The sequence below is a fragment of the Nelumbo nucifera genome, chromosome 1, assembly GCF_055504915.1.
Source record: "Nelumbo nucifera cultivar China Antique chromosome 1, China Antique-T2T, whole genome shotgun sequence".
NCBI classification, from domain to species: Eukaryota; Viridiplantae; Streptophyta; class Magnoliopsida; order Proteales; family Nelumbonaceae; genus Nelumbo; species Nelumbo nucifera.
In genome coordinates this window covers 70,797,484-70,823,719 of record NC_142649.1, presented here as the reverse complement: position 1 = coordinate 70,823,719, position 26,236 = coordinate 70,797,484, and the positions used below count along the sequence as shown (strand labels likewise).

At 41.7% G+C, this 26,236-nt stretch overlaps 2 protein-coding genes across 2 annotated transcripts; both read right to left on the bottom strand.

Moving 5' to 3' along the window:
• Positions 1–5,639: 5,639 nt before the first annotated feature.
• Positions 5,640–8,517, bottom strand: LOC104612781 (transcription factor MYB97-like). Its single transcript, XM_010280356.3, has 3 exons — positions 7,738–8,517; positions 6,528–7,368; positions 5,640–6,145 (listed from the first exon to the last, which is right to left on the bottom strand). The coding sequence occupies exons 1-3, from the start codon at positions 8,056–8,058 to the stop codon at positions 5,871–5,873; spliced, it is 1,437 nt and encodes a 478-aa protein (XP_010278658.1). The 5' UTR covers positions 8,059–8,517; the 3' UTR covers positions 5,640–5,870.
• Positions 8,518–13,355: 4,838 nt separating this feature from the next.
• LOC104612780 (uncharacterized) lies at positions 13,356–16,150 on the bottom strand. Its single transcript, XM_010280355.3, has 2 exons — positions 14,629–16,150; positions 13,356–13,895 (listed from the first exon to the last, which is right to left on the bottom strand). Exons 1-2 carry the CDS (start codon positions 15,994–15,996, stop codon positions 13,551–13,553), a joined length of 1,713 nt encoding a protein of 570 aa, XP_010278657.1. The 5' UTR covers positions 15,997–16,150; the 3' UTR covers positions 13,356–13,550.
• Between the last annotated feature and the right edge of the window lie 10,086 nt (positions 16,151–26,236).

The following is a 26,236-nucleotide window of genomic DNA, read 5'->3' as shown; positions in this document are numbered from 1 at the left end:
ACTTCGACAGAGAGAAGAGAGAACTTTGTCTCTGAACTCTAGGTCCCTAGCTTCATGCCTTCGTCTTCGTCGCTGGTTGTTGATTCGTCGATCGTCGTCACTGTCACCACTCGCCCATTGGACATCGGACAGAGGACAGAGATACTTGAGTGATAGAGAAGAGCTACTCAAAGAAGAGTCGTTGTCACCACTCGCCAACCGTCGTCATCGTCGCCCATCGGACTCTCTCTCTGTCTCAGACTTTCAGTCTTTCACATATAATCCAGGATGTGTGTATACACATCTCGTCGGGGATGGAGGTGGAACTCCTTTCCCCGTCGGGGATTGGGGACAGGAATGGGGGGGTGATTTGGGGGTCGAAGTCGAGATGGGGAATGTAGTCCCCACCCTGAACCCACCCCGTTGCCATTCCTACGGGATTCACCTGTTTTGTACTCTTGCCGTTTGTTTCATTTGAGGCAAATATCTAGGGGTGGATTCGAGCCGAGCCGAATAGTACTAGGCTCGAGCTCGGCTCGTTTTATATTTTATAAAAATAAAAATTATATATAATTTTTTTATTTTATATTTAAAAAATTAAGAATTATAATAATTCTATTATATATATATATATATATATATATTCGAGCCGGCTCGCGAGCATCACGAGCTGAAATCTAATAGGCTCGAATTCGACTCGTTTAATAATTGAGATACTAAATTAGGCTCGAGCTCAGCTGAAACCGAGCCGAATCAAACTTTTCACGAAGCAAAATCGAACAGCTCATGAAAAACTCGACTCGTTGCCACCCCTACAAATATCAATACAAAATTGTTGGTGTTTGGTAGAATTATGTGAGCAAACATTAAATGCACCTACCACCGAAGGCTTGGTGCGTTAAATTTTGGTCAAATGCACCAAACGTCTGAAACAGGTTTATACAGGAACAATATGGAAAACAGATCAAAACCCTACAAAAGACAAACACCATTGTTCTGGAACTCAAACACACAGACGGCTATAGATGGGTTGGGCAGACTTCGGTTATCTGAGTTCCAGATCATGAAAGATTAAGGGAAAACCATTGATCTGCGTCTCCACGCACAATCATAAAAAAACTAAACCATGGTGATGAACTGTGACGGGATCTGCTCCTCACAAATGGGCGCCTCACAGGCACATCCACCATGCATTGGGAATATCTCCCCTACTTATTAGTGAATATTCAAGGGAGATGTTCCCAATGCACGGTAGATGTGCCTGTGTGGCGCCCATTCGTGAGGAGCAGATACCGTCACAGTTATGCCAACCCACCGTCTATATCTATCAGCAAATGCATCTGGTTTGCAGATCCATGTCTCGGCAAACATAGATATCTGCAATGTCTTCATTTGCAGATCTATATAGAGAAAAGAAAATGAGGTCGAAAGTCGGATCTAGTAGTAGTGGTTGAGACGTAGAAAGAGATCGACTATGCCTCTACCGGAGGAGACTTGCAAAATCAGCTGAGCGGAGGAGAAGAAGAGGTCAGCCATGTACAGCGACGACCACGCAGTGGTCAGAGAAGAGAAGTTACTGTTGGTGGAACACTGAGAGCGGCATCTCTCATCCTACTTGATCGATACAATGAATAAGCCTGTTTACTTTGGTTTTCAAGTTTACAGAAATGCACTCTCTTCACGGCACAAACTTATCAGGAAAAAAAGAAAAACATTTTTACTATGTGAACCGACGCATTTGTGTATGGCAGGCACGCTCACAAATCCAAACCGGGGTATATAAATGCCCCGATTCAGTGTTTGTATCGTAAACAAACAGAGCCTAACGTGCACTATAACCAAATGAAAATTCATCATCTCAAAATTGAAAATTCACTACGAGTTTATAATTATAATTAAAGCCTAACTCGTGCTTATGCCATAATTCCCCTCACTCTATTCAAGCGAGTTTCAGCCCATGAAACTCAGTCAACTTTTTATATAAATAAAAAGTTTAATACATCAGCCCATGAGGTATCTCAAATAGCTAAAATACACTCGTCTACCTTTTTTGTTAGTTGTGATTATCTACAAGGGATATCCAGGTTTGAAGACTGTATTTCCATTTCCTCTTGTTAATATAGCTTTTACTCTTAAAAAAAAAAAGAAAACTGCCAGAAATATTAAAAAGTTGAGATCCATTGTAGAAGATTTCCACGATGAAACAAAAATACACGTTGAGCAAAGAAAAACATTTTTAAATGAGTGATAACGTATACGTATCTGGTTTTTAAACCGACTGATACGCCTATCTATCAGTGACCTTTCCAGGTCCCCGTTAAATGACGATTTTGGGAGGTTGAACAGGCAAACCTCCTGGTTCACTGGTAAAAACAGGACCCATAGACCATTCCGGTTTTTACTGTGGTTCGGATCTCAAAACATTGCTTCAAAGGGGATATGTACCTCCAACAACCAAATAATTGCAACCTTTCTGTCTCCTCGAACCCCTGAGTTACTGCAATAATGAAGTGATGATTTTTGCTTCCAAGAGGGAAAAAAAATGTTACATAGAAAAGTTTGGCTGTCCATGCATTGGAAATGTTTGCATGGCTGTTCATCCATTTTAGTGCATATTTTGAAAATTTAAAAAACAGTTTTTTACTTTTTTTTTTTTGTTTCCTATTACATGCTTTAACAAGATATATTTTAATTTTAAAATTAAGAGCATGTGTCGTAGCGCAGCAGAAGATATGGTTTAGGAAAGTGAAAATGCGCCTGGACAGCGTGATCTGAAAGATGCTTTTCTTTAAAAAAAATATTTATATATGGAAATTTCCACGCTTAAAAAAAAAGTATTTCCTAATTAATTTCATGTATCTGTTTCCAGCACTTCTCATACAACTATACTTTTATAATCAGTAGGTCCAGTACTGATGAATTGATCTTCACAATCACAGAAAACATATTATATGAAATTAACAAGTAAATTCTATGCATGTTTCTCTTTCATCACTCTGTGCTCATTTTCACGTATTTTATCACATTGAATGGTCAAAAAGTTTTCATAAACTTTAACAACAAAAATAAACAAGAAAATACACATTTCTACTATGGGTGTTCATGATTCGGTTGACCAAACCGTGGGTCAATATTTTAAACTGAACCGATATTACCAATTTTTTTAATACTGAAGTCAACCAGTTGAACGGTTCAATTTTTTTTTTACATTTATAATAAATGCTATAAATAAATATAAAATATAAAAAAAAGAATATATAATATACATATAAATATATGTATTCCAATTGGTTCAGTAACCATCGATTTGATTCGATTCTTTATGATCACCCCTAGTTAATTTCTACATGAAATTTTATTAATTCCACTCCAGCTGTTGTGGGAAGCATACACAGATTCTTTATACACGTGATGACAGATTTATACATGTGGGAAGGCTCATTGCTTTATGGCCACGTAGAAAACAATTATTTAAATTAGGTGATGACTGATAAGAAGCAGCCCACAAAAAGAGTACATGAGCCTAAAACAGCCACGTGCCTAAAAGGGAAGAAGAGATTAATTATGGGCCGGATTTAAGATAAAAAAGGAAGATTAAGTTATTGATGGAATAGAAGAGAATGAAGAATGAAGAATGATGATGAGAGCAAAGGACAAGTGGCAAGATATATTGGATTTGGGTGAGGGGAGGAGGGGTAACATCCCAATCCCATTTGGAATGCTGGGATGGGATGGGAATATAATGTGTGATTTGGGGGAATAACGAGGAATGACACCTTCGAGGTTCGCTTCGAATAAAAGGCAATTAGCATCTTCCAAGTTCCCACTGGGATTTAGATTTATCATCTATGGGGAATGGGGAAATAATAGAAATAGAATGACATGAGAGAGTAGGTAGGTTCCACCTTCCACCCCTCAGAATTATTTGATCAGTGAATTGGGCTAGCTTTCTTGGCAATCCTTACCACTTTCACAACATCTACCCACCAACGTGAAGAATACTCCCTTTATATCTAAGAGCACGCATGATCTTAATTAAGAGTTAAGACTAAAGAAGAAGGAAACCGAACACAACTAAAGTTGATGTGATGCTTATTTATTTCACTAATTCACTAATGACAAATGGAGGTGGAGGAATCACTGGCTTAAAACGAGGTAGTGTGGAGAATGCCTTAACCAAAGCACGTATTGTGCATGCACATAAATACCCCCCCAATTCTCTTCTCTGTGTCTGCCTACCTCATGTCTCATGCTATCTTTATGTCCCCGCTCAAAACTTGACACCTTTATTTATTTAAGTGAAATATCTGAACTATTATTCTATTATTACCCGAGGCTCCTAATTACTATTTACACAAGATCCATGTACCAATTACCATGGCATAACCCTTTTCACTTTAGCGCAGCGCAGCGCAGCATCGAATTCTGATGCCGTGATACGGCCCAATTAATCTGTTAAACCGTACAATTAACAGGTTACCCGCTCCATGCCTCCGTCACTCCATCTGCTCTATCCTCTATATATTGGAATGTTAGGATACCCTACCCACTTTCGCTTTTGTTTTGAGCCACGGACCACGGTCCATAGCCCCTCCCCATCCGTCTTTTATTCTTTGGTGGCAGTGGGCCAGTTGCACAGGCCACAGTCTCTTTATTAGACTCAAAAGCCATCATTTGAATGAACCAAATCCCCAATATGGGTGTTTTGACGTAAATGGGCTCCCGAACCCAAACTACACCAGTCGGCCTAATTATCACTTCAAATCAAAAGGACAAGAGTAAGAGTAAGATAACCTGTCTACATTTTGATTATGTTTGGTTACTTGATGTTTAACGCTACATAGGGGTTGATATTTAACGCTTAAAATACTTAAAAATATTTCGATTTATGTGTATGAGATATCGAAGAAACAAAATGTTTATATTTAAGGTGGAAAGTAATTTTATGGGATGTTGTTTAAAATGCCTATAAAACACTCAACCAAACAATAAAAATAACAAACATTTTTCAAATAAGCGGTAAATAAACGCTCACAAAAACCAAATGCATACTTTATTTATAGTAATAGTAGGGAATAGAGGCGGACCACGACGAAGGCAGCAAGTGAGTAAGCACCAATGAATGATACAACGACAAACCCGTCCCGGAAAATCCAATTCCATTACGTCCTTATGTTTCCTTTTCTCATTGCGCATTAATTTAAAGATAAATAATAAATCGGCGATGCCTGGGCAAAATATGGTCCGCGTGAATCCTTTCTCTTTCCCTGTTAGTGTTTCCCCTCTAAAACCAGAACTTATATCAGAAAGATAAAAAAAAGGCGAACGTGCCTCATAAGTCATAATGCCCCCCCACTTTCTTTAAAATAGGACAATTACCCCACCAAAGATACCGCCAAACTTAGAAGAGTTAAAGATCCACCGCTAAATTTAGCGGGATTCTGGAGTAAAAGGCAATGTGTGGGCGGTGGCAGCAGGGCCAATTGCCAATTTGGATTATCATCATCTTCATGCCCATCCCTGATTTGGGTTTGGGCAACAACTGTGGATGGATATAATTAGGGATCTTAGTTGTTAAACCCGTCTTCTTCAGTAAAACCCATTAAGCAGTACTTAATTACCAAGGGACTATAGTACCATACCAATAAGGTCTTGCTCAATTGACTACAACAATAGAACATTAATAATATTAATCCTGTATATATGTTTAACAAATCACAAATCACTGTCAATTAAAGTATTAAACCTCAAAGACAAAGAAAAATACAAATAAACCCCATTACAGACCAACAATATAAGAGTGAGGGGTAGGAGAGAGAAAAACAAACGAATCAAATACCCATCAACCTCTAACCAGTTTAAATAATACCTGAAACATCTCGACATATCTCTTAGCAAATCCCAGCCATGTTATTCCAAGAGCAGGAGCCGTGGGTCCATTCATGGTCAGTGGTGGTGGCAGCCGAGAGGGATGAAGCTAGGTGCTGCATTTCCAGTCCAATTTCGTCGTCTGTCACACCCGATGATTGCCCGTTTGAGATCTCACCGCTATCGCTGTACCACTCTGGGACTGACATGGTGGATGGGATAATATCGAGCAGGCCGGACAAGTCGTCGTCCACCACTGAATTGATCTCATCTATTCGTTCTCTCTTTGCCTTCACCCCTGCCGGAATCAGGTGCAAGCAACCCATTTTGGGGTGCATTAGAGTCAATGAATCAAACATGTAATAAGCAACTAGAGTTTCGAGTGCAGAATGCTAATGTATTAATTTTAGGACTCATAGGCGGAATTATTTCAATAAATAAAATGGTGGATCAACAAATAAGATTGTAGAGTTAATTGCGGTACAACTTGGAAACATAAAACAAAGACAAGATATGAACAGAAATACGAGGAAAACGCAAATGAAGGAAAGCAGATTTTTCGTTAGTTCCATGAATTGAAATTGAATTAAAACAGTGAACAGTTTTAAAATCTGCAGGTAATGGAAACCTAGCTACTATTTACAGGAGCCAACAGAAAAACATATAAAGAATAAGCTCACCAATAGATGAATGGCCAGTACTCGATTCTTCCCACGGGCTGACAGATACTAATGGAGGAGTGGTTGCGCCCTCGCTGAAAAGTGAACCAGAAGGCAGAGCATCACCAACCAATCCATTTAATCCACATTTGTCTTCTGACAACCCCTCCCTACTCGAATCTTCGACGCCTGCCGTAGCTTGGGCCTCCTGCAGCAGGGCATCCAATAAACCGCTATTGCTCCCGACGAGGGCGCCGACCTTGTAACCATTTGTGGCGCCCGAAGCGGCAGCTGAGGCTGCAGGCTGGGGCAGTTGGCTTGAAGGGAGCTCCATCTTCATGGAGAAGGCAGAACCAGGAGGAACTATGCCATCGGGGTCAAAAGGGGCTTGCAGAATTGGCGGTGGATTGAGCTCGAAGTTGCTGGAATTAAATTGAATAGAAGGTATTGGCTGCAACTGAGTCGAGAGAGACTGACTAAACAGAGAAGATGGAGGTTGTGGAGGAGGAGAAGGGAAGGGTATAGAGACCCCGACACCGTTGTTGTCGCGGAGCCGCTTGAATCGGTGCAATGGATCAGGGAGAAAAGAGGCACTGTGTTGACCAAGGATAGGGGTCGTCATAGGAAAACTCACAGAGTCAAAGAGGGAAAGAGGAGACCCATAATTCGGCTTCGGCTGCTGCGCCTGCGGTGAAGGAGATGGAGAAGAACGGGGCTGGGGCTGGTGCTGGTGGTTGAGGTGGTGGTATGCAGTCGCTTGCTTCTGTATGTCTTGGGGGTAGAGCGGTAACCCGGCGCGTTGGCGACGCTTGACTCTGGTGTTCCAGTAATTCTTGATTTCGTTGTCTGTTCGCCCGGGAAGCTATAATACATATAGATACAAGCACAGAGAAAGGTCAGAGAACTGCATATGAATTAAGAAAACAGAGACATAAAATCAGAGATTGAAGATGAATATCTGGATTGGATAGAAATAAAAAAAATATGCTGACAAGAAACAGAATGAATAAGGACAAAATGGGAATCACGAAAACATATTGAAACAATGAAAAGAAGAAAGGAAGACCGATCCATGAGCGGTCAAGCCAGAGAAAGAAACGGAGAAGAAGAAGAAGAAGAAGATGATGATGATGATGATGAAGATGAAACAAGGAAACGAACAAGACACAGAAATTGGTTAAAAAAAAACAGGAAGCAACGAGAAAGCATAGGAAAGCAAGAAGAGAAATACCTGAGCAGCCATGCGAGCCCATTTGTTGCCGAGCTTGGAATGAAGCTCGAGAATGAGACGCTCTTCCTCGGGGGAGAAGGAGCCCTTCTTGAGATTAGGTCGGAGATGATTGGCCCAACGAAGACGACAGCTCTTACCGCATCGAGAGAGGCCAGAGTTTTTCTGAACGGCATTCCAGTTGCCCTCTCCATGCTTCTTCACGTATTCAATCAGAATCGCATCCTCAGCAGCCGTCCAAGGCCCTTTCTTCAGGCCCCCACCGGCCCCACCGCCCGTCGACGCATCGTCGCTTGTAGCCGCAGCGCCGTTGTTGGGCGTCATCCGTCTGCCCCTCCCAAGCCCAACACCTCTGTTTTCTTTAATGCTCTGCTGTTGTTATTTCCCTTGTTCTCTTCTCTCTAGTGTACCTTTTAATTCCTGGGTTTTTTTGCCGTTTTCAGAGAATTTTCTCAATTTGTACTTGGAGGCTTATGAGATAGAGAGATTTCTCTCCCCTCTCTCTCTATCAGGGAGACAGACAGAAAATAGAGAGGAGAGAGAGAGAGAGAGAGAGAGAGAGAGTTGTATGTGGAGGGAGAAATGGTTGTGGGAATTGATGAGATTCTGTTTCTTATTTTTAAACTCTGTTTCTCTTCTATGTAGCGGGTTGATTGATACAAATTATTCAGAGATTTGAGGTTTAAGAATGTAATTTTGTTTCGTTTTCCTTTTTTTTTACTTTATATTCTTCGAAAAAAAGCGCAGAGAGAGAGAGAGAGAGAGGGTGTGGCCTGTGGGTGGGGGGACCAGGCGGAGGGCGGGGTGGGGTTGAGGAGTACTCTCTTCTGTGGGTGATGTGGGACCCACGGAACCCTCATTCCCAACACCAACAAATTTTAAGGACGGAGCTTCCATTTCGCTCCGGCTGCTCCTCCTCTACATGCTACGTGTACGTGGTGCTGCCTTTTACGCGTTTTCTTCTCTCTCTTCCTTCCCCACTCAAATATCTTTTTCTTTTTTTTTTTTTTCCAAATTCAATTTTGTTAGACCTGTTTCAAAGTCCCAGGACCCGGACTAATAAAGACTAAAGTCTAAACCGGATTCTTCATTGTAACCCTCAGTTCAGGGTCAACCCAATTCCTAATAAAGTTTGTCCGACTCCGATTCATTACGTTGCCACTTGCTTTGTTGCTTCAACCTACAGCCTACAGCCTAGTAACCCACCCACCCTTTTTAGCTGGTTCTTGGCCGGCCAATTTCAACCCAAGCAATTATGATCCAGCTGCGCTGGTGCATTTTCTGACCTTGTTTTTACGGGCCAGGACATGGCGTTTCACAGGTTACCACTTACCCAAGAGGTAGAGGACGATCCTAACCATCTGATTCTGATACAGTAAAAGGACCCATGAAAATGTAGTATAAATCAGTTCCATTTTCAAGAAATCTTATGCAAGATCGTCTGGCCAATAATGGCCACGGCCCACAGACCGGAAGTCCTGAGTCCGGACCCACTTTGTCCTGTCTACTTGTACTACATAGCACACATATTTTGCGTCCTGACATGCTAAAAAGTAAAAACCACAAGAACCTAAAGCGGTGGAAATGGGTCGGGTCAGATCCAGATATGACGCAATCTTACCATTTCTTTCCGTATTGGCGTCGGGTCATTTGATGAATCTTCTCTCAACTAGTTATAATTATGGGTTACTAAAACATGTAATTTCATTAGTTCATTCCTCCACACTTACAATTAGATACATCAAACCAAAGCCACATTGTTTACCAAGTGACATACTACTCAAATTGAAAATAAGCTCTTGAACCCTTAGATTTGCTCCATCTTTTAGGCTTTCATGATCTCTTTTCTAATGAACTGATCAGATGACAAAGGATTTTTCTTACCACTCACGGCTCACCATCAATTAGGCCTCACCTAATTTAAGAGACCCAAACAGAGTAACAATTTTGTGGTTGGAATAATTTGATTTGTGTGGTTATTGGCATTCGCTGTCTATAATGTGGTGTTATGTACCATTCAATGTTTGCCCCTGATACTCTCTACATATGGGTTTGGAATTTGCTCTTCATCCTCCTCATTGTAACCACTAGAATGCCTCTCCAGTTGTATGCACAGTTAATTTTGGTTTGCTTGCTAAGGATTAATGAATAGAGAGTGTGTAATCACAGTTAACAATTGAGTAGATAAAATTGATGAAGTGGGTTGTTTGGGGCCGAGGGATCAAGGTTTTATATGTTGACCCAGAACCGGCTATCGGTTTCTGTGTAATCACAGTTAATAATAGAATTAGCGGTTTGATCGTATTCCAACTTAAAAAATAAAAAAAAAAAGATAAAAAACTATTGAATATATCGACAGTTTAATCATCCGGATCAAGAAGTTGTTAACAAATTAAAGATTTTTGGCCAAATACCAGGTTCAAGGTGAAACGGAATCCGTTGGCTGGATGAAAATTCTGGTCTGATCAGATTTTCAAAACCATGCGAGGGACATAAATTATCTTTTCTTTTATCTTGGAAATGAATCACGTAATATTTTCCCTTCTCCTTTCTTTCCCCGTTTGATTTTGATTGATTTCGATGTTCTGAAAGACTGAAACCCCATCCTTTCATCAGCTTGTAAAAGGCACATGGTCACGGGTTGAAAGGTGCGACCACTGATTCAACTGGGTCGAACAACTAATTATAATATAATTATAATTCGAATTAAATGTATTAAAAACATAAAAGTTAATGGTAAATTCTTCGACGTCACAATGAATTACTATGATTTTCTATTGTAAATTAGTAAAGCATGTTTGAGCCTAAGAGCAATGAAAGCAACCACCACAAATTAAAAATAAAAAATAAAAAAATCCGGGCCCATGAATAACTATCCAGTTTTCATGGGATTACTGGACTTTGGGATTAGGATTTTGACAGGTAAAGAGACTGGTTCAAGAGTTTTAGGTTAAGCCTTTATTGGGTTTAAATTCATTGGACACGAGAGAAACTTTTGCAAAGTTTTACTTTAGGTGGGGAAGAGAAGAGGGCTGGTCCACATAGCCCTTTAGCTCCTTTATCACAAACCACTGACATTCTTTGCATAAAACAAGCTTGCTCAAAGACAAATTTATAGATGGGTTTCTAACAACTATAGATGGGTCCAAAGATCTAACATAAAAAAGGACTGGGTTGAATCCAAGGAAAAATGGAAGAGAAAAGTAGAACATCCCAAAAGAGAAGTTGTGTGGGCCAAAGAATTGAACATAAATTGGGCTCCACATTAAAGTTAATCCTCTAAATGAAGCGGTTGCAATTTGCAAAGCTCCGGTCAGTAGCCGGCTAGCCGCCACTCGGCCCAGCCCAGTGTCATTTGGAGCAAATCGTAATATCAGGACACAGATGTATTGTGGATAGAGACAAGTGACAACTGAAAACCAAGGTTTTAAAATTGATGATTAGGTGATATTCTAAAATTAATCACTTTTTTTTACTATGGATTAATTGTTTATAAGTAGGGGTGAGCAAGAAAATGCAGTTAACCGAATCAGTTGGTTTAATTTTGGTTCAGTATTTTAAAAAAACTGAAAGTACTGGTTTGATTTCAGTTAATCCATATAGAAAAACCGATAATTAACCAAATCAATCGATATACATATATTTTAATATAGTTTATATATATTGTAAATATAAAAAAACCAAAAAATAGATGAACCGAATCAATGGACGGTTAATCGATCAATTTCAGTTCAATTTTGATTATCGAATTTCTAGAAACCAATAGTACCAATTCGATTTAAAACATAAGCCCACAGTTCGGTTACCCCTATCTATACTGACCGAAGAAAACAAAATATGTTAATGCTAAGTTGGTTGAAGTGAAAAAGATACATGTATATACATTCGATGCATTAGGATTTAGGCATGTATCTATGAAAAACTAAAAGGAATATTCAATCGAACAGTTCATTACCAGCATTTTTATATGTGCCCTATGGAGCCAAAAGAGACAATGTCAATTAAGAAACAATATGTTCAAATAAATATTTGAGGATACAGTAAATAGTAATCAACTCATATTGAGTTTCAGTCATTATGGAGCTTGCAATCTCTTGTATAAAACTTGCAGCTCATCTTTCAGTTAGAATGGATCTCAGTGATACCAGTGGGTGAGGCTAGTGGTAAGCCCAAATTGACCAGGGTTAACCCTTTAGGGTGGGGGCAGCCTTAATCGGGTTTTGGGTTGGGTTGTTGGAACAGGGATGCTTCTGGCCCATGCCAGGCCCGACCTGTTGGCATTGTAGCATTACAATATTTGTAAAGATAACATTGAATATAGATGTACTATTTAAGGGACGATTTGGGTTAGGTTCGCACTTCCGTTTCATTTAACCGCTGATTTGAGGTGAATTATATATGGAGAAGCACAGACTGGTCCAATGTAGATTTTTTATTTCTACTAGAATTATAAGTATTTAAAATGGCAATAACCCACATTTTATGCATCAACGTTCATATGTGAATTGGTATCAATTCCGAGTTGGTACCTATCCCAATAGTACTCTGTGCCTATAAATTCTGATTCTGGGCTGAATCGTTTTTCTCCCAATTATATATTTATATCATGAATACCCAAACTGATTTGAATTTAGGTTAAATTTCAGATTAGTACTCTGAAATCTGTATTTTGGGTCTAGTATCATTTTGGTATCCGAATTTTAAAATGTGCTAATCCGGTATCTGAATTTCTAATTTTTTTCAGTTAAGTTCAAAATTATTAACCATTATTAAGCGTCATATGAAAGGATGTAAATAGCTTTCGAGTATCATCTAATATTAATCAATCATCCAAATGCCAAATCCAAATGTCCTTCGGATTGTTCACTATTGCTTTGGTTCAATTTTGATTTGAAGAAGAATATGATGAATAATATCTTACTTGAAGGATAATTATGACATTTTCAAAGTCGCATATGACATCATATGATATAAATAACTGTAAAACTAAACTATAACATTTTGGGAATTCAGGTACTGGATTGACCCGTTTTAACATTCAGGTAACAAAGCGAAACTAGCCCAAAGTACAAATATAATATGATATACAAAACAGAGCTTAGACAAACTTTTCAAGATATTTGATGATATTTTATGATTTTGTTTTTTGTTTTTTTTTTCTCTTGGAAGAATTTCTTCTCTTTCTACTATTATACATAATTTACAAAACCAAATATGGCCCAGTTTACCTATTGGGTGGGTGAAAGTGAAACGCAGTCATAAGGCCATATGGTGAATGGATTCGTGGTGAAGGAATCCTCTTCCTCTGTCCACTGCCATTCTGGGTGAAATTGGGACAACAAAACCACGAGGGCTGCAGAAAAGAATCTTCCTCTGGCAATATCTCAATTTACACCGGGCAATAAACAATAAAACAATTGCCAGATCTGTTTAAACTCCAAATATTATTATTATTCATATGAATCAGATCGGATATCAGAGGGACCAGATCATGTTTCCAATTAATTATTAAATAATGTTACTTTCCCCTCTCAATGTCTGAATTAAGATAGCTTGGCTAAATTCTTTTCCCATGTTTTAGTATATGGTGTCAACATTCTTCGTTCCAAAGCTAACGAATAGAGACCAAAAACTTAATATTGATTAATCAAAGCAACACAAGCGACAGTTGAGGTTTCCGTTTCACTCTTCCTACATTCTCTGCTCTTTTTTTTTTTTTTTGGGGGGGGGGGGGGGTTGGTTGGGACTTGGGAGGGCTATATGTACATGTTATTATGGGGTTGGGGTTAGCACGGAAGACATCATTTATCACCTCCTCACGGCTTGGCTGATTTCCTGATGGATTTTGATTTCTTCAACTTGCGGTTCTTGTCATCGATGCTTGTCCACGAGTAATCACTTGGGATTGCAAATGGATCCGTCTGTTGGGCACCTGAACTGCACCGCTGCTTGCTCCCCGGCTGACCGTTGATGTTCCGCCGTAGCCACGATGACGACGATGTGTGGCTATCTGCTTGCTGCTGCTGCTCTTCTGCAGCTCCCACCTGTAAAAGGTGCCTTGGGCTCGACAGCGGCGTGAAGAACTGTTCCATCGGTTGCAGATCAACAAACTTTGTAAACGTTATCACCACCCTCACCGTGGGGACCACCGGAATTGCAACCTGCAGCCAACCTTTCTTTTTTAGTTCTCTGTTATGTCTCATAATCTCTTATATCTCATAAAATATGTATCTAAACAACTTTATTCATCTGTGGGCCGCCCATGACCCAAGACCACAATTCAATTCTCCTTTAACCATCAGACTGGGATCCAGCATCCACATGATAGATATCGGTACTGGTTGATATGATTCCCATCCAACGGTTAAAGATTTGCCTACTATAACAAACAGTATTACCATATATCAATATACGCCGCGGTCTCACTCCCGACAAAAAATCTGGGAAGGACCCTCTAAGATAGAATCCTCACGTACCATACTTTTGTCTGCCGCATCACATTTGGTCCGCGATTCTAGGAAGATATAGGATATGGCCCAAATCAAAAATATGCAGGCACAAGACGACAAATGTTGGACCCATCACTCTCTTGATCCTACCTGGTCACCATGACCCCACCACCCCATTCATGGTTGACCCCCTCCTTTCATCCTTTGTTCCATCATCTATCAGTACGGTGCGACGCGGGCCACGTTAAAAGCCTAGCCCCATACTGACTGCTCAAGCAAAGCATCAAAAGAAGAGAAAGTAACAAGGAGACCATGGTCTCCTCCACCAGGCCCCACCTGCCTTCTTCTTCTTCTTGCTCTTTTCTTTTCTTTTTTTTTTTTAATTTCTTTCTTTTTTAATAAAATAAAAGCGACAAAAATAATTTCTTTACGGTTACGTGCCTACCTTCACCGGAAATGTCCCCGGCGGGAATTTCGTAGTTAAGAGCTCCCTCAGACGTCTAACGGCTTTCACCTTGTTTGCCAGAATGTCCAATAATGGCAGAAGCTCCTCCGTCTTCAGCGGAAACTGATCCGTTAACCAGACCGAGGGACGAAGACTCTTCACGTACTCTTTCTCCTTATTTGGTGGTGGCGCCGCCGTGGGGATTCTTCGCCGCTCTGGAATTGCTGAAGGAATGTCGACGCTCTTCCTCCCGAACGCAATCCATTCTCTGTCCTCTCGAACAAAACTACTGTGACGTCGACGGTCTGGGAAACCCAAGCTTGGATTTTCTGCAACTAAAAATCCTTCTTCCGTGTCCTCATCGAGCTCTAGCGGCAAAACCTGCTCTCCCCCAGCGACATCTCCGGCTGCATCGACGACTTTCCTTGTTCGAAAACTGAAGACAACGTTGTGAACCTCGTAGACCTTGGCTTTCCACTCTCCAACGGTCTCCGTTCTCTCTTGCCTTCTCCAGTTCGTTCTCCCTACCAGCTCAGCCTTGGTAACGTCCATGCCAGGGCGGTAAACACTCGTCTGCGAACAGAATCCGGCAACATCGGCCTCCGACATTGGAGTACCAGCATTTTCGAAGGCGTCGAATATCTTCCGCTCGTCGCGATTGAGTACTAGTAAAGAGCCAGAGGGGACACCAAAATCTCGGTCGCCATCTCCAAGGAACAAAAAGCTCTGATCAGCCCGTTGTATCTTCAAACCGTCGAATCCGGCGAGAGAAGTGTCGGCACGGAGATTGCCATCACGCTTCCAAATCTTATAAGTGTCCGAAGGAGCGATCTTGCCGACGAAGGGGACAATGGAGCTCTCGAAGTGAAAGGAGATCTCCATGTAAAAGTCTCGCATTCTTCGAAGAACCGCAACGAGGCGAGGGAGTCTACGGCGCCATTTAGACCAGGCGGAACGGTGGTGGAGGCGGAGCAGAGTGAGAGCGATCTCGGAGCTGCGGCGACACACGGCTTCCTGTAAGGGGTTCCATCCAGAGGCATTCTGAAGGGAAACATCGGCACCGGCAGCAGCAAGGGTACGAGCGGCGAAAGAGTCGTTGAGACGGACGGCGAGGTGGAGAGGGGTTTCACGATGAGGAACGTCGCGGCGGTCGAGGATGGAAGAGATCTGGTCGGCTACTCTTTCCTGGGCAAGCGAGTCCGACTCGGTGTGAATTTGGGAGGGATCGGCCAGTGACGGAAGGGAAGAGAGGAGTCGGGAGAGGGTGGTATGGTCTCCAAGTGCAACGGCATAGTGGACGGGACTGTGCTTGTAGTCTTCTATTCTAATTGCCGACGACGAAGGCGACGACGTCGACGACTTCGCCATTTGGGAGACGCAGGGATTGCAAAAGGGTGTGTGTGCGTATGGCCTAGGTGGGTGGAATCGAGTGAGTGTTGTTAGCGGTAGATTTTGTCTTGAATGTGGTTGGAATTTTTATGCGAGAAGAAGAATGATAGCTTTGGCCATTGAGACGGGAGGGTTGGTTTTGTCCTTTTATCTTATTTTTTTGTATTAATTTTTTAATTAATTTATTCATTTTGTCGATAAACAGGAAGTGACGATACGGAACAGAGGTAATCGACGCGACTTTTGTGATTGGCGAAACTCATGGGGGTGAGGGACGAGGAGGACCGGGGACCGGGGTGTAGAAAACCAGAAACCAGAAAGTAGAAAGTAGAAAGTAGAATTAAGTTATTAACAAGTATACCTCTGAACCTTCCTACTTTAGTACCGCCGCTAATTAATAGAATATAAGAGCCAATACAATAGAGCTGGTGTTTGCTAGGGTGCGTCTCGTGTATGGTGTTCACTGTTCAGTGGGAAGCAACCTGCATTGATGATAAACGGTCCATATGGTTTTGGCACTCACGGTCACGGGGCCCATCAAGAATGCCATCAGTTTGCATACGCTCCAAGAAGTGGGTCCACTGAACAGGGCACTTTCCAACTCATAACCCTTCATCTGTTTTTGATCTACTTTTCTTTTCTCTGTTCATGGGTAACAACGGTGCATTACACTCATGAATGAATAATAACTCGTACCTTGAAAACATAAATTTTTTTTAAGTAGGCTTCAAATTTAATAAAAACAGTTTCAAATTAGTCTTAAATCTCTTCTATATATCTCTCTCTCTGCCTCAAATACCTATATGGTAGATATTTAAAGAAAAAAAAAAACCCTTATATTAGTAGACACGAGTTAATGTTATAATGTTAAAACAAGGAATTTTCGTAACCTAGACTCTAAATTCTCATAGATTTGTGAGACTTCCTTCCTTTCATCGTTTTGTAATTTTCTTCCGGCCAAAGCCAAAAGCATCCTATTGTTATTATTAGGTTCTCTTTTTCCACTTTGATTGTTTGGTTCATTCAAACCATTCATTACATATGATTGATTATTCTCATACCTAGTCCTCTTGCGCCTTTTAAATTCTCCATCCACTAGTTAATAACATTTAAATATTTTTTCTTTTGGTTAAAGTTTCATTTATTTCATTGTAAAAAGGAAGATACAATTCTTGAAATTGTAGTTATATTATTGCTTTGTTTTTCGGTAAAAATTATATTTTTGCACCTTCCTTGTAGGGTTGTATACGGGTCGGGTTGGGTCGATTTATTGGGGTTTTCCCAACCGACCCGAATTGGTCGGGTTACCTGAGGTGGAAACTAAAACCGGCCTGGTCGGTTTGACAGGCAAAACCACCTGTCATTGAGCAGAGAATTTTTCATGATCTGCTATTAGAGGAAGGAAGCTGTAAGACTTCCTTTCCCACACTGAGCTTTAGAGTTTCCTTATTTTGAAACTTCTAATCCCCTTCTATGATTCCTTTCTTTGGCTGAAAAAGAAGCTACTTTTGTGAAAAAGTATTAGGTTCAAAGTATTATCAGTGGTTATAAGACTGACGTGATGATCATTGATCTAGAGAAGTCACATCTGCCCTCCACAGAATGCGTTCCAAAAATGTCCCACAGCACATCTCAATCGTCTTTGAGTTGAGGCGCGTTCTATGTGGGGCAGATGCGAACTCAAATCTAGATGCCATATTGGAAGGGCTCTCAACTCTCATGCGGTTTTTAAGTTTTATCTTTGCAGTGGAGCCCACTCAAAAGGCTTATAAGCAACAGTGATTAATAAAAAGTCTGGACTCTGGAGAGAAAATTTTGGTCATATATGCAACAAATAATCTTCAAAGCAGCTATTAGAGGAAGGAAGCTATAAGACTTCCTTTCCCACACTGAGCTCCAGAGTTTCCTTATTTCTGAAACTTCTAATCCCCTTCTGCGATTCCTTTCTTTGGCTGAAAAAGAAGTTACTTTTGTCCATGTCATCATCTTCTTCACCATAAAAAGACTATAGAAACTAGGATAGATACAATTTAGTTAAGTAGGAACTAGAAGATAGGGCTGTTCTAGTTCTAGTAGAAGACTAGTTAAGTAAGAAACTAGGAACTGCCGAACTAGTAGAAGACTAGTTAAGTAGGAAGACTAGTTCGGTTCGGTTTCAGGTCGGTTTCGATTTTTACACCAGGAAACCGAAACTGACCCGATATTTCGGTTTATAAATTTTCCCAACCCAAAACCGACCGGTGCTGATGAAAACCCAGTCGACTCGGGTTGGGTCGGTTTGGTCGGGTTGGAACTTCTTATGAACAACCCTACTTCCTTGCAATATTTAATATTTTTTTTCCTTTCTGGCTCATTGGACTACACAACCAAGGTTAACCCATCCCCAAATCCAAACCCCAACCTTGGTAAAGGCAAGAATATTTTGTATTTGATTTGTCTTTAAAACCAAGAAAAAGTGGTTAGTAAACGTTTTTATAGGATTTGTTGACAATTAGACGTCACATCAACATAACAGTGAATAAATGCTTAATCGTTGGGGGAAGCATTAAATGAAGCTTTCCCAACGATTGACGCACACATAAATCAAGACCAACTTTTATCAATACCTATGTGTAAGAATCGACATGATGGAATAAATGTTGATTTAGTGATGACATGGCACTATTTATCAAATAAACGAAAGCTATACCAAACACCGCCTAATTAGGATTTCCCTACAATGGGTTTCTTGTTTGGTTGTGTTTGTTTTGAATGAAAAGGTGGAGAAAAGATCTTTCAAACCAAACACAACCTTTATTATACATTTGGTTGTTGCGATTGGGATGGAAAAATGGGAATATTCCCATTAGATTCTCATTTTCACATGTTTATTCGCCGGGATGGGATGGGAAACCGTGGGATGTTGGTTCTCAAAACCAAGGATGTGGGGTCACGTTGAAATGGTGCGACCCTGGTGAGAAGAGAAAATTGTGAGAAAAGAATGTCGAGACTTTCGACTGAAGCTCCGTAGCCATCTTCTCATCGTCTCCCTGCGTCTATAGCAATCAAGTCTCTGATAGCATTCCCGACGATATCCAGCCAAGATAAGACCAGATCCATGACCATAGAATAAAGGCGACCATATTCTTCACGTTTTTGGCGTCATTGATCTCCTCGTGCCATCAGGAAAACATGGTCGTTCGTCGGCTAAAATCTATTGTTTTCGGCAATATAGAGGTAGATGTTTTACAGATCTACACTTGTGCTTGTAGAACCTTGAATGAACATGGTTGTTCATCGGCTAAAAGCCATTGTTTCCCGTTAAAACGTGCCAAGGTGTTTATGCCTTTTTCTAGGTTTAAACCCGCTTCAAGGTAAGAGTTTTCTTCCCTCGGATCAGTTTTTCCCATGAGATATGTTTCTCTTCCCTCAGATTTGTTAAACCAAGTCCCAATTATTCTTTTTACTTTTTGTTTTTATTTTTATGTGTTTTCTCGTTGGGGTGAAGATTGGAGGCAGTGAGAACAACTTCAGATCTTGCTTTGCCCTTGTATCCTCTACAGCTTTGAAGGTGACAAACCCTTACTACATGCTGCTGAAGTAGTGATTTATAAATATATTATTATTTATTAATTTTTTTTCTGGGCGTTCTTCTTTTACTAATGAGGGGGAGATTGGAACTCACCTCGTCCATGCCACTGGTTTGAGTTCGAAGGAAGACGATGAACAATAATTTTCCCTTCTCAGCAATCAAACACCAGAATGCCAAAATGAGAAAATAAATTTTCCTTTCTCATCCCGTCCTTTTCCATCCCATCCCTTCTTAGCAACCAAACGGACTGTTAGGAAATTGAAGGGGAAAATTAGGGGCAAATTAAGGCGGATCTGTTTGTAACAACGTTAATAACAAACAATGCTAAGGCTCTTTTAGAGGTACAATGGGTTATAAAAGTGGTTGTTTCTTATTGTAAAATGAGTATTTTAAAATTACTACAAAAAAAGAAGAAGAGTATTTTAGAGTTAATAAAACCAGTTATTAGCAAAGAGTGCTATTATCTTTTTGCTTTGATATCTATTTCTCAACTCCTGTTATAATAAGGTGTCGTTTGGCAAATCTTTTTAGAAATATATTCTAGCAACTCAGATGGCCAAAAGACATATTGAGTTTTTAGAGACTTATTTTTAAAGACAAAGATAATTTGATAAGCAGCTTGGTCTACTGGGCTTTTAAAAGTAGATAGGGTTGTATATTATGTTTTTCTACTTTGTTTTATTTCTTTTGTATGGTAGGCCTCATGGTCTTTATGTAAGTTGCCTTGTACTTTGCCCATAATAAGGAACACTTTTGTAATTATATATATCTTTGCCCCATTTAATAAAACTAGCTCTTTGAGGGTGGGGGCATTCATTCGATACACCCTCCCAAGTTCATCTTCTTCTTCGTGGTTGCTTGCATGAAACACCAGAAGGGTAACATGGTATCAAAGCGGGTGAATTAAGGTTGTTTGGACGATTAAAGTTGAAGAACTAGAGACTAATTCTGAGATTAAAAGGGCTGGGTCGAACTGCACAGTCTGGAACGTTTTGGTGAACTAGGGTTTAGTTGGAAGCATCTAAACTTAAGTCTAGAGATCAGTTTTGAATGGGGATTCAATGAGAGGTATTTTGAGAAGTTTTTTAAGCATTTTTTTTTGGAGATTTTATGTGCAGTTTTAAGGGCTGAAAAGCCTGAAATATCATATTTTCAGTTCTGCTCAAAACTGAGAATATCCAAGGACAGTTTCGCTCTTTCATGAATATCTTCTAGTTTGTTTGGATTTAATTTGGACTTGAGATTCTAGATTCCAAGTTTTTTTTGTGAACTTTTGCTTGGTACAATGGCCATTTGAGTTTGGTTTCTTTTAGTAGGTCGAATATCCCTCTTTCCATCCCCTTTTTACCGCCAAAAATTTCTGGTAAATTACTTAAACTGTCCAGTTGCTTCTTGTTGGTATCTCTTAGGTTTAACAACCTTCTACAAGGAATATCTGGAGTATTTTATAGGAATTTTGATCTGCTAAGATTTTCATTCAAGGTCTTTGTTGTTTATGGTGTTAACAGTTGTCCAAAAGTGGTTATGGCAACAGATAAATCGAAGTTCATTTCTGTGAAGTTTGATGGTTCAAACTACAGCATGTGGCATTTCCAATTCCAATACTTTGTAAAGGGAAAATGTCTTTGGGGATTTCTATATGGTACAATGACTAAACCAGTTGATAAATCTGCTAAGGAACTAGAGCAATGGGAAGTTGAAAATGCTAGAATTATATCCTGGTTGCTTGGGTCTATCGATACCTCCATGGGGAGCCCAATCAGCAGTTTGGGAGCCCAGGTGTTCGGGCACCTCAGCACAAAGCCACCTTGGCACAAAGCCACCTTGGCACAGAGTCACTTCGGCACAGGGTCATCTCGGCACAGAGTCACCCTGCCACCTAAGCCAGTTCGATGCCTAGGAACCAAAGTGACACATAATTGGCACCAAAAGCTTCTCAGTGGACTCCGAACCTCCCTGGATCACACCGTGTAACGGTAGGCCTTATCCTCTCCCCACCCGGATCGGGCGGTAACGATAGACTTCATTGACTGATATGTTACTCCCCGTCTAAAGCGGAAACGGATCTCATCTACTTAGGCCAAGATCCCGGAGTCATTTCGTGAAACCCACAACAGCTCAACTATATAAGGGCATCAACCCCTCCAAGGCCCAGGTACGCGTGATTTCGAGCATTCTAGGTCTCCTTATTCTCAAACTCTCAGCTCGCATATACTATTACTGACTTAAGCATCAGAGCGACCTCGCTGGGTTAGCCACCCTGGGTTCTCTGATACATCCCTTTCTTTGCAGTTTGAGCGACCTATTTGGCAACAGGCATCCGAGCTGCCTTACAACTAGGAGCATCTAGATTGTGCATCATCAATTGGCGCTGTCTGTGGGAAGCTCCTCGCCCCGGGAGCGGTGGAGGGTAGTCGATGAGGAGGTCGGGAAGCTCTTCATCGTAGACTTTGTCAAGGAGGTCCATTACCCGAACGGGGTCGTCAATCCCGTGCTGGTAAAGAAAGCCAATGGCAAGTGGCGCATGTGCGTCGACTACACCGACCTGAACAGCCCAAAGGATTGCTTCCCCCTACTCACAATAGACCGCCTGGTAGACACGACCTCAGGGCATGAGTTGTTGAGTTTCATGGACGCCTACTCTGGCTACAACCAGATTAGGATGGACACAACCAACCAGGATAAAACTGCTTTTGTAACTGAACTTGGGTTGTATTGTTATAAAGTCATGCCCTTTGGTTTGAAAATTGCTGGAGCAACTTTTAAGTGACTTGTAAACAAAATTTTCGAGCCCTTGATTGGCAGTAAAGTGGAATGCTATGTTGATGTCATGGTCGTGAAGACTCAAATTTCTAGATCTTTAATCAATGATCTAGATGTTGTTTTTCAAACTTTAAGGAAATACAATATAAAGTTAAACCCAAATAAGTGTGTCTTCGGGGTCATATCGAGCAAGTTCCTTGGTTACATAGTAAACTGACGTGGCATCGAAGCTAACCCGAATAAAATCAAGGCTATCTTAGATATGCAACCACCCTAGAAAATCAAGGAGGTGCAACGACTGACTGGCCGGGTAGCTGCCCTAAATCGGTTTATGTCTAAATCGGCAGGCCAGTGCCTACCCTTTTTTAAGGCAATTAAAAAGAATGAAACTTTCGAATGCACTAAAGAGAGCTAGCTCGCATTTGACGAGTTGAAGAGGTACCTAAGTACCGCCCCAATTTTAACCTGACCTGAGGAAGGAGATGAGTTGAAGTTGTACCTCTTCACAAGTGACAAGGTGGTCAACTCGGTATTGATTAGAGAAGTAGACCAGGTCCAACGACCAGTCTACTACGTAAGTAAAGTGTTGCAGGACGCGGAAACCATATATCCCGAAATCGAGAAACTGGAGTACGCACTAGTAGTAGCAGCTCGGAAATTGTGCCCATACTTCCAAGCCCATACCATTGTCGTCCTTACTGATAGACCCCTGAGACACATCCTACTTAAGCATGAGGTATCAGGGAGATTGATGAAGTGGTTCATCGAGATTAGTGAATATGACATCTGGTTCGAGCCCCAACCAACGATCAAAGCCCAAGTCTTAGCAGACTTCGTAGCAGAATGCACATTCAACACGCCGACCCCTGAATTGACTGAGCCCGCTAACTTGTCAGAGGCGTTACGAGGAGCCCTAGATCCTCCACGTAGACGGCTTATCCAACCAACGAGGAAGCGGTGCAGGATTGATACTGTACGACCCGAGCAAGGTGAAGCTGGAGTACGCTCTCCGGTTTGGATTCGAGACGTCAAACAACGAGGCGGAGTATGAAGCACTAATTGCTGGGCTAAACTCAGCAAAAGAAATGGGGACAAAACATTTCATCGTGTGCAGTGATTCTCAGCTAGTAGTCAACCAAGTCAATGGTGACTACGAAGCGCGTGACTTAACTACGGCGGCCTACTTAATCAAAGTTAGGGAAATCCTACCGAGTTTCAGCTCTTGTTTCATTAAGCAAATACAGAGGTCTGAGAACGCTGAGGCTAATGCCTTGTCACGACTAGCAAGTAGCAACGACAACACCATGCAAACTGTGTACATAGAGGACCTACCTCGGCCCAACATTCTTGGGGGGGCAGAAGAGGTCACTCCTGTGTTGCAAGCGGAACCGAGATGGATTGACCCACCCGTTGATTATCTGCTCCACGGGACCCTACCTGTAGAATGCAATGCAGCTCAAAGGGTAGAGCGTCAATCAACTCAGTACGTCCTTATAGATGGACGACTGTACAGGAGGTCCTTCACGCTCCCCTACCTACATTGCCTGCAGCCCCCATAAGCTGAATTCATACTTCGTGATATCCATGAAGGATTATGCGAAGCACACTTGGGGGGCAGAGCGCTCACCCAAAAAGCATAAAGGCAGGGTTACTATTGGCCCACTATGAAGGCAGACGCACTCGAGCTCATCAAGAAATGCGACAAATGTCAGAGGCATGCCAACATCCTCCATCAACATGCTGCCGATCTGAAGTATCTGACTATCCTGTGGCCCTTCACGCAGTGGGGAATCGACATCCTCGGTCCACTTCCACCAGCAACCAGACAGAGGAAGTTCTTGGTCGTGGCAATGGATTACTTCATGAAGTGGGTGGAAGCCAAACCGTTGGTAAGCATCACAACCCGAAATGTGCAAAATTTCTTATGAACATCAAATTCCAGAACCGGTGCGCTAAGATGGGGATTCAACAAAATTTCACCTCAGTGGCACATCCACAAGCAAACGGATAGGCCGAAGTGACGAACATGGCTATCCTTCGCGGACTGAAAGCTCGCCTAGCGCGAGCTAAAGGGTTGTGGGTGGACAAGCTGCCCAGTGTCCTTAGGGCCTACCGGACTATCATCAAGACTGCGACCGGTGAGACAACCTTCAACCTCACATATGGGATGAAAGTCGTGATTCCGATAGAGATTAAAGTACCAATGTTATGGCTCAAAGCTTACGATGAAGAAGCAAACAACGATGAGCTCAAAACTAACTTGGACCTCATTGAGAAGGTATGCGATCTGGCCCACATTCGAACTGTGGCTTACCAGCAGCATGTAGCTAGGTATTATAACTCCTGGGTCAGGAAGCGGCTAGTTCGAGTCGGCAACCTGGTCCTCCGTAAGGTAATGGTACCTGAGCCCAGCGTGAGTAAGCTCGGTCCGAATTAGGAAGGTCCATACCAGGTGAGATGGGTGTTCGGAGAAGGAACCTATGAGCTCGAGACCATGGAAGGAAAATAGGTATGTCGAGCTTGGAACATTGACAACCTAAGGAGATACTATCTGTGAAACCCTAATGCAATTGAAAAAATGACTAAGTCCACAGGATCACCGAGCAGATCCTAAAGATGACGAACTGGAGAGAGGACCTTAAGTCCCTCCCAAAAGCCTAAGGGCTATGATGCCGAGCTGACAAGAGACCTCAGCATGGTATAAGACCTAGTCGCCTCTCCAGCATGGGCAGAGAAGTCCTAGTAGCCTCTTTGGCATAGGCAACCTAAGACCCAATCGCCTCTTCGGCATGGGCTCACTAGGACTCAGTTTCCTCTTTGACATAGGAAATCGAAAAACATAGTCGCTTTGGCATGGGTAAGGTAAAGTAGCCCGGGCATAGACAGGTCGGGCGTGTACCCTACAATGGATGTTCACCCCGGCGTATAATAACATTAGATTATTCCTATTCGAGTCGAGCTCGATAGCTTAGGAGTAATCTATACTTAGAAAAATTTTGCTCCTATTTGGGTCTAGCTCGCCAGCTCGGGAGTAATGTATACTTAGAAATTTTTGCACACAAGGAATTTTGCAAATGACTGTATTCCATTAACGAAGCATTTCAGGTACAAAAAAAAAATATAATAACAAGAAACAGAAAGATTACAACTATTTAGCCGAGCTCGGAGGCTCGGGACATCAAGTATTTACAAACGGGGTCCAAGAAAAGAGGCATCAGTCAACTCAGGGCTCCTCATCCCCAACAGAGGCGTTAGTGGGCAGATTGGTCTCCATATGGTCCTCGGCGGCATCACCTCCCTCTCCCTCTCCCGCTGTCTCATCGCTGAGAAGGTCGTCGTCGCTCTCCTCTTTAGAGTCCGGGTCCTTAGCAACTTCGATGCCATCTCCTTGGTGATCTTAGATGTTGTGATGGCACTGAGGTCGAGGTGGGGGAATTCACACCGGGTCAACCATCTATTAAGTTTAAAACCCTTCTGGTAGCCCGCTGTCCTGGTCTCAACCAGTTGCTTGCGATGTTCTGCCGAAGACTTGTACTCCTCAACAACCTTGACCTTGGCCTCCTCCATCGCCTAGAGCAGAATTTTAGTCCGCTCCTTCTCCAGCGCTTCGAGGTTCTCATTCTCTCTCTTAAGAGTCACCTCGCACTTCTCTAGCTCCTTCTTCTCTGCCATCAGTAGAGTCAACAACTCTTTCTTTAACTCACGCATCGTTCTTCAGCTGGTTGGTCTCGTTGCGAGCTAAGTTGAGCTCGGAGTGGACACTTCAGGAGGACTCCTTGGCTTCGAGAGCTCACTTCAAGTTCACCTCGGACTGTTAGGCCAGGGCATGGATTAAGGAGTTCACCTGCCAAAAGAAGAAACAAAATCTAAGTATAGAGAAAAATC